General features: G+C 36.3%; 2 protein-coding genes across 4 annotated transcripts; one reads left to right on the forward strand and one right to left on the reverse strand.

The window, feature by feature from the left end:
- Positions 1–929: 929 nt before the first annotated feature.
- Positions 930–6,541, reverse strand: LOC117629260. Of its 3 annotated transcripts, none has more exons than XM_034361797.1 (7): positions 6,053–6,541; positions 4,754–4,970; positions 4,325–4,392; positions 2,586–4,170; positions 2,173–2,507; positions 1,847–2,012; positions 930–1,748 (listed from the first exon to the last, which is right to left on the reverse strand). In XM_034361797.1, the coding sequence occupies exons 2-7, from the start codon at positions 4,944–4,946 to the stop codon at positions 1,225–1,227; spliced, it is 2,871 nt and encodes a 956-aa protein (XP_034217688.1). In that variant the 5' UTR covers positions 4,947–4,970; positions 6,053–6,541; the 3' UTR covers positions 930–1,224. The 3 variants fall into 3 exon arrangements, with proteins under 3 accessions (XP_034217688.1, XP_034217687.1, XP_034217689.1); XM_034361796.1 differs by having other exon boundaries at positions 2,586–4,185; XM_034361798.1 differs by lacking the exon at positions 6,053–6,541 and having other exon boundaries at positions 2,586–4,165; positions 4,754–4,951.
- A 4,937-nt stretch (positions 6,542–11,478) lies between these two features.
- Positions 11,479–15,968, forward strand: LOC117628736 (UDP-N-acetylmuramoyl-L-alanyl-D-glutamate--2,6-diaminopimelate ligase MurE homolog, chloroplastic). The gene is made up of 6 exons (XM_034361246.1): positions 11,479–13,354; positions 13,623–13,739; positions 14,005–14,180; positions 14,722–14,867; positions 15,313–15,541; positions 15,624–15,968. Exons 1-5 carry the CDS (start codon positions 11,509–11,511, stop codon positions 15,329–15,331), a joined length of 2,304 nt encoding a protein of 767 aa, XP_034217137.1. The 5' UTR covers positions 11,479–11,508; the 3' UTR covers positions 15,332–15,541; positions 15,624–15,968.
- Positions 15,969–16,267: the final 299 nt, after the last annotated feature.

Consider the following 16,267-nt stretch of genomic DNA (forward strand, 5'->3'; position numbering starts at 1 on the left):
CCCTATTGTCAGATTACTCCTCTTTCAATCCAAGAAACCTATTACACTCTCATCTTCTCTTCACAAACCCTAAATTGGGATTGTGAGAGTAATATAGCTGGATATGGAGGGAGTGGATATTACAAATTCCCCTCCCCTGGCTTTGCGTTCCTTCCTCACCTCTCTCTCCCTCTCTTTCTTTTATCAACAGATTTCTTCCACGCCCACAGCCCAACACTTCTGCTTGCTGTTTTTATTTATCTCCTAAATTGACATAATGCCCTCAATAATATAAACGTAGTGTTTATTGCATCCATGTACAACATATATATATATATATATATATATATATATAATAAGAAACATATATAAAAATACCATGTGTCAAATCCGTTTTCAGAGCAGAACAAAATTCTTGATGAAGAACGACTACACTTGTAAGCTATTACTTGTAAAATATTTATCACACTATGTTACATTGAAAAATTACAGAACATGTTCTACAAAAAAATATATATATATATATATATATATATATTCGGGTGCAAAAGAATAACGATGCAGTAATGCCTGCAAAATGCTGGTATGAAACTACAAGATGGACTTGAAGATCTTAGGATTCGGGTGTGGGGTGTGAGGTTGATGAGTTTATTTATTTATTTTTTCTGCTGGGTGTGTATTTAGGTGTAGTTTGGAAAGATGTTCTTGGGGTGAACTTAGAATATGGGATGAACAAAGAGAAATGCGGGGTTTAAATAGAAAAACTCGAAATAAATGCATTGACGACTCAACGTTTCATAGTATTTGTTTTCTTCCTCTTTTTTTTCTAAGCTAGCTTGATAAAACATTGAGCTCCTCTATTTAACAGGAAAAAGATGGAGAGAGTCAAAAGATCCGGGGTTTTGGGGGGGTGGGGACTGTGCACTTTGTATAGGATCATGAGCCAATAATTAGTAGCTATCTGAAGTTTAATATAAACTGTACAGAGTATACGCAAAATTTGGGCCTTACAATTGATCCAAGGGTACCCCATGACGATCTTATGCACATCTGCAAGAAGCTTCCTGATACCAGCTCCCCATGTAGTAACCTTGTGTTTGCATGATTTGTTCAAATTGTCCAAATACATTTCTCAAGTGACTTGAAACCAGTTGGTCTAACCTACCCAAGCTTGCCCTGATTTCCTTGGTCCAATGCAGACCAAAGCACAGCTATATAGCAATATACAGTTTTTCAGAAGAGCCGCTAAAATATGGTTTCCATGATCAGCCCTTCTAAAACATCTTCTACCATCTCAAAAACAGTCTCCTCAACATCATTTCGGATATCCAGCCACATTCCAGACTGTGCTATGTCCTTTTCAACAATTTGCTGCATCGTATGTGGTGATGGATGCACAGACTTCATCACTTCATGAATCACAGTTTTCTCAATGCAAAGTTTTCTTCTGGCATTTGGCTTGATAAATGACACCCAAGGAGAGCATGGAAGATGAGTATGATATACCTCGACAAGGACTTCATTTATACAGTCAAAGAGGAGCATACAATCACCATGGAATTGGTTAGGCTGCAACTTTACTGCATCAAACAAGAATGGATCAACCAGTCGATCGGATGATTGACACATCATCAAGAGCTCTTCCCAATTCAAGCCAGAAGCTTGCAGCACTGCCATCACGTACTCAGAGATACATTCATGTTCATTCAAAGAAGAGGTTTCAGGTTCCAAAGGGGACTTCACAAGAAGAGCAGAGTGGTGCTCTTCAGCTGCATGGCATGGTTGAACTCAGTTACATGAAGTGAATTGGGAAGAAGAACAAGAAAAAAAAAGAAGGAAAAATTGGTAGATCCTGATGAAGGTGTACCAGGTTCAGATATGATGCTTGCATAACTGGTGGCATCTACAAAAAACTGCTCAAGTACAGAAACTGGACTTGGCTGTTCTCCTTTATCTTCGATGCCATCAGAATCTTCCACTCTCTGAATACTTGAAGGGCTTGATTGAAAAACATCCGGTGAAGATGTTAATGGCTGATCCTCAAAAGGTGAATCCAGAAAAATCTCAAGATCAGTAACAAGACAACGTAATAAAGCACAGTAATTGGCAGCATAAAGTGGACAAAGAAAAGAACAGGTGGTAGAGAGAATAATTCCAATATAATTTGAGAGAAAATCAATTCGGGCACTTTACCTGTCTGGATCTCTTAAAATACTCCTCTTCCTCGTACATGTTGGTTGTTTCTGAGCTCTGATCAAGAGCCTTGTCTGTGCTGTCTAGTTCAGTCAGTATTTCTGAATGCTGAGTTTCTCCTTGGTATGAAGTATCATTAGTCTCTGTGGTATTGGTCTTCTCCGTGCAATCTGGTTTGGATAGAACTTCCAAATAATTAGTTTCTCCTGGCCGGATAGTATTGTTAGCTTTTATGGTATCAAATTTGTATGCGCTTTCAGATTCTGAAGGCACTTCTAAAGAACTAGTTTCTCCATGGTGCATGGTGTTATCGTTCTCTAAAATTTGGACACAGCCTGCAGGAGATGGATTATTAGCTAAACAGAAGAGAACCTTAGAGATCAATGAAAAATCTATAATTAGTAACTCCAAACCTTTAGGGCTTGAAATATCTCCCAGCACATTGATGTCAGTAAAAGGATAATCTGAGTTATTTTGCCGTGTATCAAAAACTTGCAATTGATCATCGAGTTTCTTATTGTCAGGCAGGGCCTCTACGTCCTGCCTCAATGGACTTGAGTAGCTGGCTTTCTTTTCTTTATTAAGCCTCCACTTGTTCTCATATACCATTTGGCAATTGCTGTAGGGTGAAAATGTCATTTGCTCATTAAGAAACCTATTTTCCCAGTCCCTTACCGGATTACATGTAGGCAAGAAGTCATACTCGGGAAATGACATCACACTTCCCCATGTTTTTTGTGCCTGCCTTTCAAAGTAGCTCTTCTCCTTGTTCCCATTGTTTAACAATTCTGAGAGATGTTTCCCAGCCTCCACAGAAGTTTCAGATTCCTCTCGCTCGGGTTGGCTAACATGCGAAAAGTTTGAGCTTCCAAGACCACTTCCACTGGTTGATGCAGCTTCGCGTCCAATACTTGATTCACATTGTTTCACCTTGCCTATGTTTTCTCTTTTCTTGATATCAAGAGAAGACTTGGTCACTCCTCCACCATCAACAGTAGGTGAATTGCTTCTAATGATCTTCATACCCTTTCCTTTACAATCATCTCCTGTGCTTTGGCAGGGAGATGTATTTAGTGTACCATCGATTGACTTGGAGTGCTGCTCTTTTCTGCTTTCCGATATAGCATGTCTCAGTTTCCTCTTTATACGGCTAAAAGAAGAATTTGCAGGTGTGTCTCTCTGCCCATTATTTCTCAAGCTTTGCATAGAGGTATTGATATTCTCTGAAGAAATTTCCATGCTTGGTGGGCCAGGTTTTAAAACTATTATTCTCTCTGGAAATTCGGACTCACCATTTTCCTGAGACGGGTAAATATCACAGGATTTCAACGTGTGAATACTGGAAGGACCTTCAGATTGCCTTGCTTTGCTTGTCCGATATTCTGAAATGTTGGCTTCACCGGGAGATTTACTCTGATGTGTTCTTGCCTGAGAGTCTCGGAGGTCTTCGATGTGTTTGACTAGCAGAGAATTTGGGTCTTGTAGGAGTTTTCGAAATAACTCTTTATTCGAATTCAAAATTTCTAATGCATCTAATAATTGTTTAGACTGGTGGTTCACCCCATCAACGAATTTCTGATTTATGATGGCCTCAGCTGCATTCAGCTGTACTGGCACAAGATTAATCTCATTAAGCTGGTCATGCTTCACAGTATCAATACTTTTACAACCGCATCCTCGTCGGTTTTTGCTATGTACCTCTTTGCTAGATTCTTCTGGCAGTGCTGCTGAGTTGAGCTTATTCAAAGGTTCTTCCACCAAAACTGAACTAGAATGTTTTCGATGCTTAGCTTCATGGGATCTCTGACGAGTTTTGCTAGTCTTTCCATTGTTTTTTGGTAAATGACCAACAAATTTGGAATTAGATGGTATATCTTCCCCTTCATCAGTAGCAAACTTCTTGTTCATCTGCGGCTCAGTGGACAAGTCTTCTCCCTTAAGCTTTCTTTTACTTGCCATATCCGAATCAACTGTCTGAGCTTTGCTCTTCATTCTGTCCTGGAACAATTGAAGCTGCTAATCAGTTAATTCTTCTAATGCTTTAATTGATCAAGTAACCAGCCAATGCGGTCAATACTGTGAGAGAATATTAAATAAAAAAGAGACCAAAATGAAGAAAAAGTACAGAAGAAACGAGCCTAATGGAACTTACATCCATGCTTTGGCCCTTCTCGTCCATTTTGTTAAGCAAATCAAGCTTGGTCTTAAAATTTCCATCATCTACATACAAAGAAAAATAAATAGATAAACTTTTCAATCTTATTGAATATAATAATTAGAAGAATATAAAACAAATGCAATATATTATAGGAAATCATAACAAAGTACAATGATGTTTTCAATACTGCAAAAGAATTTCAAGGTATATCTTATTCAGTACTTTTAATTACTCTTTGATAAGTCTATCAGCACTTCGTGAAATGATGAAAACAAGCGCTATCATCTTGCTTCAGCATTGTTTAGTTCACAATTATGCATGTAATAGTTTATCGAATACAGCAGCTGGGTGAGTACAAGCAGTTCATAAAGACTTGCATCTGTCTTGCATTTGTCATTGTACAGCATAACGAAAAATTCTTACCCAGTCTGTTTGTATGCCTCTTATGTGAAAGCCTCTTCTTATTGGAATGACCTTGACGGAAGTTGAAGAGGCCATATAAATGCCACATACAGCCTGTCTCGTACTTCTCACATACCATAGGGCTTTTTGGCATAGGACTTTTTGGCATAGGACTTTTCGGCATAGGGCTTTTTACTGGTGTCATCTTTGCCATGATGATTGAACTGGGAGAGCTTGGCTATAGCAGATAACACCAAATTGACATCAAACTAGAGAATAAATAAAAAGAAAAAGAAACTGTGGGGATGAACAGCTTAGTACACAGCATACAACATAATATTGTGTTAATTTCAAACCTGATGACCCCAATAATAATGCAATTATTTGTCTCTCGGATAGCATAATATTGGTACTTTGAAATAATTTCACGCAAAATAAATGAATAAAAGACATGAATAAATTAAAAGATGACTTGTCATTTAAGAATAGAAAAACAATTTTTTTCGCATAAGTTTCACCCTGTGAAGGACAGTTTTCTATAATCCAAACGCATATACAATGTCATGCACCTAACCAAGAAGAAACAACATATAAGCATAAAAATGTTTATATCCAAGTGCACACTCAAGTCAAGAGAAACACCAGTTGAACATATAATCTTCTGTACTATAGATGATTGTATTAGATGCAATCTGCAATATTGTCTTTGGCTTGTGTCCTTGTTTTATGTGTGCTTTGTCTTAGGTGTTTGTAGTGTGCAAATTATTTTAAACGTGTTGTCCCACCATGTGTTTTCTTCAACAATCACACCTAATATGATTTGTTTATTTGGAGGAAAAATCGTAGATTCCTTCTGAAGATGGAACTTTAGCCTCAAGTATTGCTAGTCATGGCTTGAGTGACAGACAGGCCATGGCCATCAATTCATTTCCCAATAAATCTTTTACCTTCAAAGTTGAAACACCTAACTAACTTTTCAGCAATTCATTGAAAATTATAGAACAAGAAAAAGAAAAAAGGAGGAAATTCAAGCCGAAGTATCTTCTACTCTGTGCTACCTCAATTTTAGCAGCTCTGTGGCTGCCTCTGTAAGTGTGATTAGCTCCTAATTTGCTAAAGCACTAATCAAATAAAGAGACATTTTCTGTTTGTTTCTAATATGGAAAGTGTTTCCAATGAAAATTCTTGTCTAACAACCAAACCAAATACATAAACTGTATAAACTTGCAAGCACAAGATTTTAAATGTTACAAACATCAACTGAGATGAAGAAATTTCTACAAGGAAATAAGAAACAGAGAGATAGAGAGAGAGAGGTACCTGAAAAAGCTTTTAGTCCTCTGCAGTGCTTGAGAAAGAAAAAGGGAAGCTTTTTGCTTTTTGACTGAAAAGAGAGAACGTATGCAGAGGAGGCTATGGACTTCTTGCTTTAAATATAGCAAGTTTCAATCTTTAACATCAAACTAAATTTATATCCAGAAACCCAGAAAGCTTAGTCCCAAATGGGAGCTGGAGAGCCATGAATAAGGAGAAGAAGAATGGAAAATCACTATGAAAAAATAAATAATAAAAAAAGTGAAAGAAAGAGATATAAAGGGGAGCGAGATTTATGGCGACAGCGACTGGTAAATTGCAATTTGCAGAGACACCAAGGATGAGGATTGAGGAGGAAAGCTTTCAACTGAAGGAAAAATTAAGTTTAGTAGCTTTCCCACTTCCCTCTCTCTCTATCTCTCTCTTTTTCTCTCTCTGCATTTCCATCTTCAACCGTCGTCAGAGTCTCATCACCTCCCTTTGTTTTCAACACTTTCTCTCTCTCTTCACGTTAAGCTAAAGATAAAAAGATGTCTGTTTACGTGTTTGAATTTTATAATAAGATTTTTATGCTATACTATGACATGAGTGTTACAATAACAATGATATTGTAAATGGACGGCCTTTGGATTTTTTTGTCTTTTCTTATCAAAGATTTCCGACATATTATATCTTGTGAAATTGATTATGTATTTTAAAATATATTGGTTAATCCACATGTGGGTTAGGGAAGTTACAAGGCAGTGTAATCGGCTGTTTGCACTCAATTACGAATTCTCTAACGAGTTCTAGTCCAATAAAAAAAGACTTTAAAATGCAAATCAGTTGTTTTAGGTTTGAATCTCCATATGTGTTACTAGTGTGTGTGTTAAAAACCCCATTCTTCTTGTAGTTAGATATTTAAAAAAGCAAAAGGTATGAATTCTCCTTTTCGTCTCATAATTTAGATACAATTATTCATAATAAGAGTACTTCCACCCCATTGTGCCATTGCAAAGGATAAGCAAAGGCAAACACTATTCATAGTGACTCTTGTAGCAATTTTTTGATGCATTCCTACCTATTGCCATGGTAACCCAAGAGCAACCACTATTTACATAACAAAAGGGATGAGTAGAAATAATCTAAGAGATTATCTCTTATCAAACAGTCGTAAGATAAACATTTTTGCACCCATCTTTTAGTTGTCTATATTTTATTAAGTACTAATAATTATTATTATATAAAGTTAAGTTGTCAAAATGGTTTAGTATTTCATTAAATCCAGAACATTAATCATCAAGATTCTTATTTGAGACATTGATAAGATAACCTTATCTCTCTTTTTCTATTTCTCTTTTCTTTTCGTCAAAGTTAGAAAATAAAAGGGGAATTTTCTTATACACACATTTTTAAAATGTCATGCAAATTTAAACTTGAGACTATCTGATAAAATAACGTTATCTCACGAACAATACAACACAATGTAAATTTTATTTGAATATGAATTAACGTTTGATAACATAACATATTATATCTAGGTTCTCGATCTAACACAACACATTCTTGGTAACAAATAATTATTTGTATAATTAATTAAAAAAAGACAATGAAAAGCTGCATTTTCATGATTACGATGTGGACTTGTTTTGTTTTGGGGTTCATGAAATAGGGTGCGTTTTCGGATTATGTGGAGGCGTTGTCGTCGTAGGTGACAAAACACTGATCTTTCTCAATCTGAATGTGAAGCAGCCATAGCCAGCCAGCCAGACAGCCAGTCCCTAAGCTTGTTGGCTCAGACAAATTTTAAAATTTTCATGTCTTTTACTACAAAAGTTTGAAATACTTGGCTTATATTTTTCAAAATTTGACCTCCATAAATACATCTTATAATTACCATGGATTTCTGGATGGGTGCCTGGCTCAGCTGGATAGTCAGGGCCTTGTACTTTTCTGTCCAAAAAAATAGTAACAGAGAAGTCATACTGGTCCGGTCAAATTAGGTGTCAGAGATATAATTTCTATGGTTATTAAAAAAGAAAAAAGAAAAAGGAAAATAGTCTTAATTGAATGACATTGTTGAGTTCTTAATTCAGATTGAGTCCTTGATGGCTGCCACAAAATGTGAAGATGGTCCCCAAATTTAGTATGTATTAATTTTGCCTTCAGTTCTAAGATAGCTAATTCATGAACAAACAACAATGAAATGTTGAAATTAAGGACAACAAACATGCTTTCTGGCTCAATCAAAATCAAAACTAATGGCCAGGTGCGCTGAAACGTGTGTGTGAGTCTTCCTGACCCTCCAAAGGGTGGATTGTCATGATTCGTCACAAGCTAATCCTTTGTTTTTTAATTATAAAAAAATAAAAACTAATGGCCCCAATAAGTCCTACGTAGATCTATAATTCCACCTACAATTTAGTCATGGAAGATATGGGACTAAAATCAACACACTCAATTGAAAATAGCTATCTGCAACCTCTATTTTACGTACCATGTTGACTATGGAAAATGAAAATGTTGAATTTAGATTTCATAGTGTTCATCTTGGAATTGTGTACATGAGCTATCTCCAGCATGTTTATCTTAAAAGTCGATTTTGTAGAGGCAAGTTCTAGTCACCACGGGATCTTATAATTTCGCATCAAGTGGTTAAACTTCCCTTTGACTTCCCAATAATACTTTTCACAACAAACTTTGGATTATGCTTGAGAATTTAGAATATTAGGCAACACCAATTATAATTATAAATAAATAAATAAAAAGTTGAGTTGTCGAAACGTTGGGAAAACAAAGTTTGAAAACAATGGAAAGAAGGAACCTTATTATATGAAAGTATGTGTAAATTATTATGATTCCTAGAGGCTCTGCGTATGCATGCTTATGTGTGTGCAACTACTACTCTTGGCCTTGCATGGGTTGCGTTAGCCTTAAGATTCCACTTGGGACCGCAAGCCCCAACAACCACATGAACATTGCAACAGAAAAAAAGGCTTATTCAAAATCGTGAGCAATGTTCCTACAACTTCAAAAGAACGTAAACTTATTTATACGAGATGCTATTGTGGCGATATTTTAAGTCAATTACATATTCTCACTGCATGAAAGTTCTTCTTGTACAAAAATCAGGGCTTGCTTATATGACAAATCTTAGATAATAATAAGTGAATATGTCACATATACTATTAATATCAAGTTGATATACAATATTCATAATAATTGATAATTATATTTTTATACAAGCGATACTAAGTGACGATAATATAATAACGAACCCATTGATTACTTGGATGTTATTATTGCGGGTCTACTTGGTGCGACTGAATATGGTTGTCTTGTCCAATTGGACCGTGCCCTCCTCTCTTATGACATGCAACAAAAGTCAATGGAGAAAATTTAACACAATACCAATCCCCATTTAATGTTGATTTGTACATATCAAACCAAGACATGTTCTACGAGTGGAACCAATAATTTATACAGAGGTGTTGGACTGGAATATTTTGACTCTTTATTTTAGGGTTAATTATTTTATTAGTCATTGAATTTAGATTCGATTTGCATTTGAGTACTTCAATTTTCAAAATAGTCCTTGTGGTCCTTGAACTTTAGTTTCGTTAAGACAAATGGTCATACCGTCAATTTTGTTAACTTTTCTGTTAAATGCAGGGGTCAAAATGGTATTTTTTTATTTATCAAAATTGATTAAAATATGAATAAAAAATTTTAAAAGCTAACAAATTAAAATTAAACTCTCTCTCCCCCTCTATCTCGATTTCTATTCACCAAAAACTTGAATTATTTTATTTTATTGTTATTTTAAAGATATAGTTTTTTATTTATTTTTTTAATTTTAATATAAAAATACTATTTTGCCCCTGCATTTAACAGAAAAAGTTAACAAACTTGACGACAAGACCATTTGTCCAAACGAAACTAAAGTTAAAGAACTATGGGTACCATTTTGAAAATTGAGGTACTCAAATACAAATCGAATCTAAATTCAGGGATTAATAAAACGATGAACCTTTTATTTTAATACTCCTTGTAGGTAGGTGGAAATTTTTGGTATATGAAACTTTAAGCTCAGGAGAAAGATCATCACAAGCATGATGCTTATTTGTAATTCTAATTGTCTTTGTGTTTTTTTTTAAAAACATCAATATTGAATCTAGGTCGCTCTGTTATTGTAATGGCCCTTTGTAACTAGTTTTGTATTGGCTATTTGTGACAAGTGACTTTTTTGACTGAATTATGAATGCAATTCTAGAATTTCTTTTTTTTTTTTTTTAAAAATATCAATATTGAATCTGGGAGATACCTTTTTATCCATCCATTTTCCCTTCAAAGCTATTTGAGCTAAAAAAACTCATGGGCATTATGATTGTCAAGATCAAGGCAAGTCGTTCTAACGAGTATGAGGATAATTGCATCATGTTTTTAACCTCTTTATTATATTGTGTTATAAGAAGGTGAAGTCGTTCTAATGAGTGCGAAGATAAATATTCTACCCTTTAAGTATTGAGTCTCCACTCAGAGGCGGACCCATTAAGGCGCAAGGAGGTGCAGCTGCACCTCCCTTCGCCCGAAAAACCATCGTAGGTACTTCAAACTGCCCATTTGCTCAACTGGTGTACAGAATACCTTATTTCCATTTTCAACATTTAAGTAAATGTCTTTGTCCTTTTACTTTAATTTATTTTTATATTACTCAATTTACTTAAGTTTACAATGTAAATAAGGAAGTATCCTCCATTTGGATTCAAATAAAAATACTAGAAAATCAAATTCCCACCAAATCAAAATATGAAAAATCGGTTTTAGTGCAAAATACGATTTAGGCTAAAAATGATGGCTCATTAAGTCAATATATACTTCATACTAAAATCCTATAAAATCAAGTTTTCTTATTTGATGTGTAAGGAATAAAAGCCGCCAAAAATTATCTTGAGAAAATGATTATTCCGAAAAACCATTTTTCATACTTAGTCAATTTTGCACATCCGCTAAAAAATTTATGGGTCCGCCAGTGTCTCCACTATTTTAACCAAGCATTTTCGTTTTACGTCTATTACTATAAAGCTAAAACAAAATTATGATTTATCTATATACCAAAAACTATTTGTTTTTCTAATGTAATTAAGATAAACATAGTAATAATAATAAAAATTTAAATAAATAACTTATTTGGGTTCATTTCACGTTTGGAAGCCCCAACTAATTTCCTAAGACTTTGAGCCCAAAACTAACCTATGAGATAGGCCAAGACCCATTTTCATTTTACCCCAAAATATTCACAAAGCCTTCATCAAGCCCAAAAAATAATATTGGGAAAAAAAAAAATCCAAAAGAAAACAAAAAGCGCGAAAACCCGCCACTCGCCACGTCAGCAATAAACCCCCTATCTCCTCCCATCTCCAAAACCTCTCTCTCTCTCTCTCTCTCTCTCTCTCTGTGTCTGTCTCTGCAACCTCACTCCCATGGCCTTCACTTTCCTCTCAATCCCCCACTTTCTCTCTCCTCAACCCAACTTTCTCTCTCTAAAACCAAACTTCACGTCCCTCAGACCTTCAATTCCCTCTCTTTCAGCTCGGCTCATTAGGCCCACCCACGCAATCGGGCCGGACGGCAAGTACTACCCGGACCCGGCAGACGACGATCCGCCCGAAGCCCCGGAAGACTCTGGTCACGGGGTGTCCAAGTTCCAGCAAATCCAGCGCCAAGCCTCGCGCCACCGGAAGCTCCAAGAAGAAGACTTCAAAAAGCACCAGGACACCTTCCTCAACGCCATTGCTGACGTGGAAGACCCGCCAGAAAATTCCAGTTCAGTAACTAACGAGAACTCCGGGGACGATTTGTTTGGAGATATTGACCACGCTATTGCCTTGAAACGCAAGGAGTTTGTGAAGCAAGGGCTTCTGAAGCCAAACCCTAAGAAGGAGATTGTTGCGGTTGACGAGTTGGACCCTGAGGAGGTCGTGGACTTGGAGGAGATTGACGAGCTTCAAGGGCTTAGGGTTGTTAGTGAGGACTTGGACGAAGGTGGGCCAGAGAAATTTGATTCAAAGGTTAGTGATTTGGATGGTAAAGATGGAAATTTGCGTTTGAATTCCGAGTTTGATTTGGATTTTGATAGTTATGGTAAAACTAGGGCTAGGATTGTGGAACCTAAGTTTAAAATGAGCTTGGCTGAGCTTTTGGATGAGAGTAAAGTGGTCCCTGTATCGGTTTATGGTGATTTAGAGGTTGAAATCACTGGAATTCAACACGATTCGAGGGTGGTTAATTCTGGTGATTTGTTTGTGTGCTGTGTTGGGAGCAAAACTGATGGGCATTTGTACTTGAGTGAGGCTATTAAGAGAGGAGCAGTGGCTGTTGTAGCTAGTAAAGAGATATACATGGAGGAAAATTTGGAGTGTAAAGCATTAGTCATTGTGGATGATACCAATGCGGATTTGCCAGCATTGGCTGCGTCCTTTTATAGGTACCCATCAAAGAATATGGCAGTAATTGGGATAACGGGAACAAATGGGAAGACTACGACTGCATATTTGATAAAGGGGTTGTATGAAGCAATGGGATTGAGGACAGGTATGTTGAGTACAGTTGCTTATTATGTGCATGGGGATAATAAGTTGGAGTCACCTAACACGACGCCGGATGCTGTTTTGGTTCAGAATTTGATGGCTAAGATGCTCCATAATGGGGCTGAAGCAGTTGTCATGGAAGCTTCTTCTCATGGGCTAGCTCTAGCGAGGTGCGATGAAGTTGATTTTGACATAGCAGTTTTCACAAATTTGACGAGAGACCATTTGGATTTTCACAAGACTGAGGAGGAGTATAGGGATGCAAAGGCTAAGTTGTTTTCGAGGATGGTGGATCCAGAACGGCACAGGAAAGTTGTCAATATTGATGACCCGAATGCAACCTTCTTCATTGCACAAGGGAACCCAGATGTTCCGGTTGTGACCTTTGCCATGGAGAATAAGAATGCAGATGTTCATCCCCTGAAGTTTGAACTTTCCTTGTTTGAGACGCAGGTTTTAGTCAGTACTCCCCAGGGTATATTGGAGATATCATCGGGTTTGCTTGGAAGGCATAATATTTACAATATACTGGCTGCTGTGGCAGTTGGGATTGCAGTTGGAGCACCGTTGGAGGACATTGTTAGAGGAATTGAAGAGGTTGATGCAGTTCCAGGGAGGTGTGAGTTAATAGACGAGGAACAGGCGTTTGGAGTGATTGTGGACTATGCTCATACTCCTGATGCCTTGTCTAGACTATTGGACTCTGTTAGGGAGCTTGGTGCAAGGAGGATTATTAGTGGTATGCTTCTTATGTTCCATTTTTTTATATTATCATTTCTAAAGCTAGAATTGCTGTTTAATTGCAGACTTTTAACATGTGTCCAAATTCTCTGCCCATTTTAGTGTACAAGAGGTTTTTTTAATCATAATTTTTTCCATTCTTTGGCATTACTCCTGATACTCATCAGAAATGCTATACTAATTTTTTTAGCACAAATAATTGAAGTTTGCAAACAATATTGTTGTTTTTTCTTTGCTGACCAACTTTTTTTGTGCTTTATGTGAAGTAATCGGATGTCCTGGGGAGAGTGACAGAGGGAAAAGACCTATGATGACCAAGATTGCAACAGATAGAAGTGATGTAACAATACTGACGTCTGACAATCCAAAGAATGAAGATCCATGTATGTATATCATACCTCCAAACTGAAAGAAAAGGCATTATTTTTATTTTCTTAGCTATATGCTATCATTGATGTGGAAAAAAAATCTTTATTCTTATATAATTAAAAAAAAAGAAGACAAATTTGATTGATGGTGCAAGTTCTATAATTTTTATGTGTCTATAAATTTAGGTGTGGTCCATATGTCTCTGAAAATGCTAGTCTATAATGTGTAGTATTCTCTCCAAATGCTTGGTCTAATGCTTGCACTTGTCATTTGTATCAGTGGACATCTTGGATGATATGTTGGCTGGTGTAGGATGGACAATGCAGGATTACTTGAAACATGGTGAGAATGATTACTACCCACCTCTTCCAAACGGTCACAGGCTTTTCCTGCATGATATTAGACGAGTAGCTGTCCGCTGTGCAGTTGCCATGGGCGAGGAAGGTGATATGGTTGTAAGTTTTCTAAGCCTCAATCTACTTTCATGTGCAAGATTGATGTATAAACAAGGAAGAAGTCACACAAAATGGAATATCCACTCTCTCTCTCTCTCTCTCTCTCTCTCAAAACCTTTTTTTTTCCCCTTCTACATTATCATTTATACATAGATTTCAATTGTACACTGCATCTAGTCATTTCAAATCTCAAAATTTGCTTTATCGTTTAAACCTCTGCATCCAAGTGTAACCCAAAAGAATTGGCATTTATTTAGTTGTGCAAGATGCATAAGTGGTATTCTTCATGAGATTCTGAGAGGACTCTGGTGAAGATAACAAAGAAACTAAAAGGTTTTGAAAACGAAATAAGCTTGTTTGGTATGCAAACAAAGTATGTTTACTCTAGCCACTATAATATAGATGAAAAAGCAAAATCTGAATTCTTTTTCTTTTCGTGTGTGATGAATGAGTCACATAATTAGTACGCTCCCTGGCATTGTTCTCCAATTCTCATAACTTTCCTTGTTACTCGTTTTAAGATTATGTTGCATTGCTGCAGGTGGTTGCTGGCAAAGGCCATGAAGCATATCAGATAGAAGGTGACAAAAAAGAGTTCTTTGATGACCGGGAAGAGTGCCGAGAGGCATTGCAGTATGTTGATGAACTTCACCAAGCTGGAATAGACACAAGTGAATTTCCGTGGAGGTAGGTTAATTGAGTGTAATTTGCATTTACTTAAACTTGAGGTATCTCTAATTTTAAGCGTCTCCAGAAGACCTATCTATTCCTATGAGAAAAAAATGGCTTCACTACTTGGCGCAGTCTTGTAATTATTCATTTATTGTTTGGTGCAGTACATCATACATAAAGATATTTCATTATTGTTGGAGTGCTATAATTGATTTGGTTTTCTGACGCTTGATTCATTCACTAATATATACATATCTGAGTCATCTGACAAACAGCACTACTAGCTTCTATCTATGATTTGTATTTTTTATTTTATTTTATCAGTATTTAGGATTTGATATGTGCAATTAGAGATACTCTGTTTAAAGAAAAACTATGTGCAATGGTTGTAGATCTTGCAATTGAGGAATTGTTGATATAATGTGGAGATTAATCATTGTTTTTCCTTGACTTGACACAGGTTACCTGAGAGTCATTGATCTCTTCCGTAAGGATTAGTCAATTATGGCGAGTCCAAGGCAGCTCCAGCACATTGTGTTGATTTACACTAGGAGATATTTCTAATACCTGGATACCATCTAGAGGGCATGTGACCAAGAGTATTAACCTTGGTTTGGTCGAGTGAATGATATGCCATATCTGTGAAGGCAATCGAGACTCGAGAACGGCTTCTTGGTTATTAAAGACTGGTGTGAATTCTACTCCATAATTTATTTGTCAACGTTTATTTCTAGAGACAAATGTTCATCCGAACTTTATGTATGCATGCAGGTTGTTGAGGCTTTGCTCTTTGAAGCGGTGTAGTTTTGCAGAAAGCTGAAAATTTTCACCTAGACGGTTATAGGCACAATTTTTGTAGGCAATGTATGTAGAATGTACTGCTATGTAAACTAAAATCCTGGGTTGCCAATATGACACAGTTTAAATTAATCCAATTGGTTGGACCAGTTAGTATGAATATTAGTTCTTGTAAGTTCCTGTATAAATCAAGATGGATGGGGGCAATGCATGATCTCTCTCTCTCTCTAGCATTTATGCATACATTTTTATGTGCAAGTGCACAACGTTTTGTATAGACAAAGACTAGAAAATTAATTGATGGATTTACACCCAAAACAAATCAGGTTCTGTAATGAAGCATTGCATGTGTTTTCTGCCCACCTGTAAATTATAATGTAATAGCTTTACGAAACAAGATATAACCAACTTTTTTCTTGAATATTTCTATAGAGTTCCATCTAATAATTAACAAATTTGTACATGGCCGACTCCGGTCAGATTTATAAACCAAAAAAAAACTCCGGTCAGATTTTTCTTTAATTCCTTTTCTATATGAGGATATTTTCTACTAAAAATGAAAAAAAAAAAATTCCTATTTTGCAATTCAAATAATTTTCCTTGCCATTGAATTTAAG

Source organism: Prunus dulcis, chromosome 5, assembly GCF_902201215.1.
Source record: "Prunus dulcis chromosome 5, ALMONDv2, whole genome shotgun sequence".
Taxonomy (NCBI): Eukaryota; Viridiplantae; Streptophyta; class Magnoliopsida; order Rosales; family Rosaceae; genus Prunus; species Prunus dulcis.

What these genes read in the sequence shown, in the direction of transcription:
- LOC117629260 (XM_034361796.1), bottom strand. Translation starts at nt 4,946, where the DNA reads ATGGCAAAGATGACACCAGTAAAAAGCCCTATGCCGAAAAGTCCTATG. An exon ending in AGATATTTCAAGCCCTAAAG is followed by an intron (nt 2,508 to 2,585) that starts GTTTGGAGTTAC and finishes CATCTCCTGCAG; the next exon opens with GCTGTGTCCAAATTTTAGAG. An exon ending in AAGCATCATATCTGAACCTG is followed by an intron (nt 1,749 to 1,846) that starts GTACACCTTCAT and finishes CATGCCATGCAG; the next exon opens with CTGAAGAGCACCACTCTGCT.
- LOC117628736 (XM_034361246.1), top strand. Translation starts at nt 11,509, where the DNA reads ATGGCCTTCACTTTCCTCTCAATCCCCCACTTTCTCTCTCCTCAACCC. An exon ending in TCCAAAGAATGAAGATCCAT is followed by an intron (nt 13,740 to 14,004) that starts GTATGTATATCA and finishes CATTTGTATCAG; the next exon opens with TGGACATCTTGGATGATATG. An exon ending in GCGAGGAAGGTGATATGGTT is followed by an intron (nt 14,181 to 14,721) that starts GTAAGTTTTCTA and finishes GCATTGCTGCAG; the next exon opens with GTGGTTGCTGGCAAAGGCCA.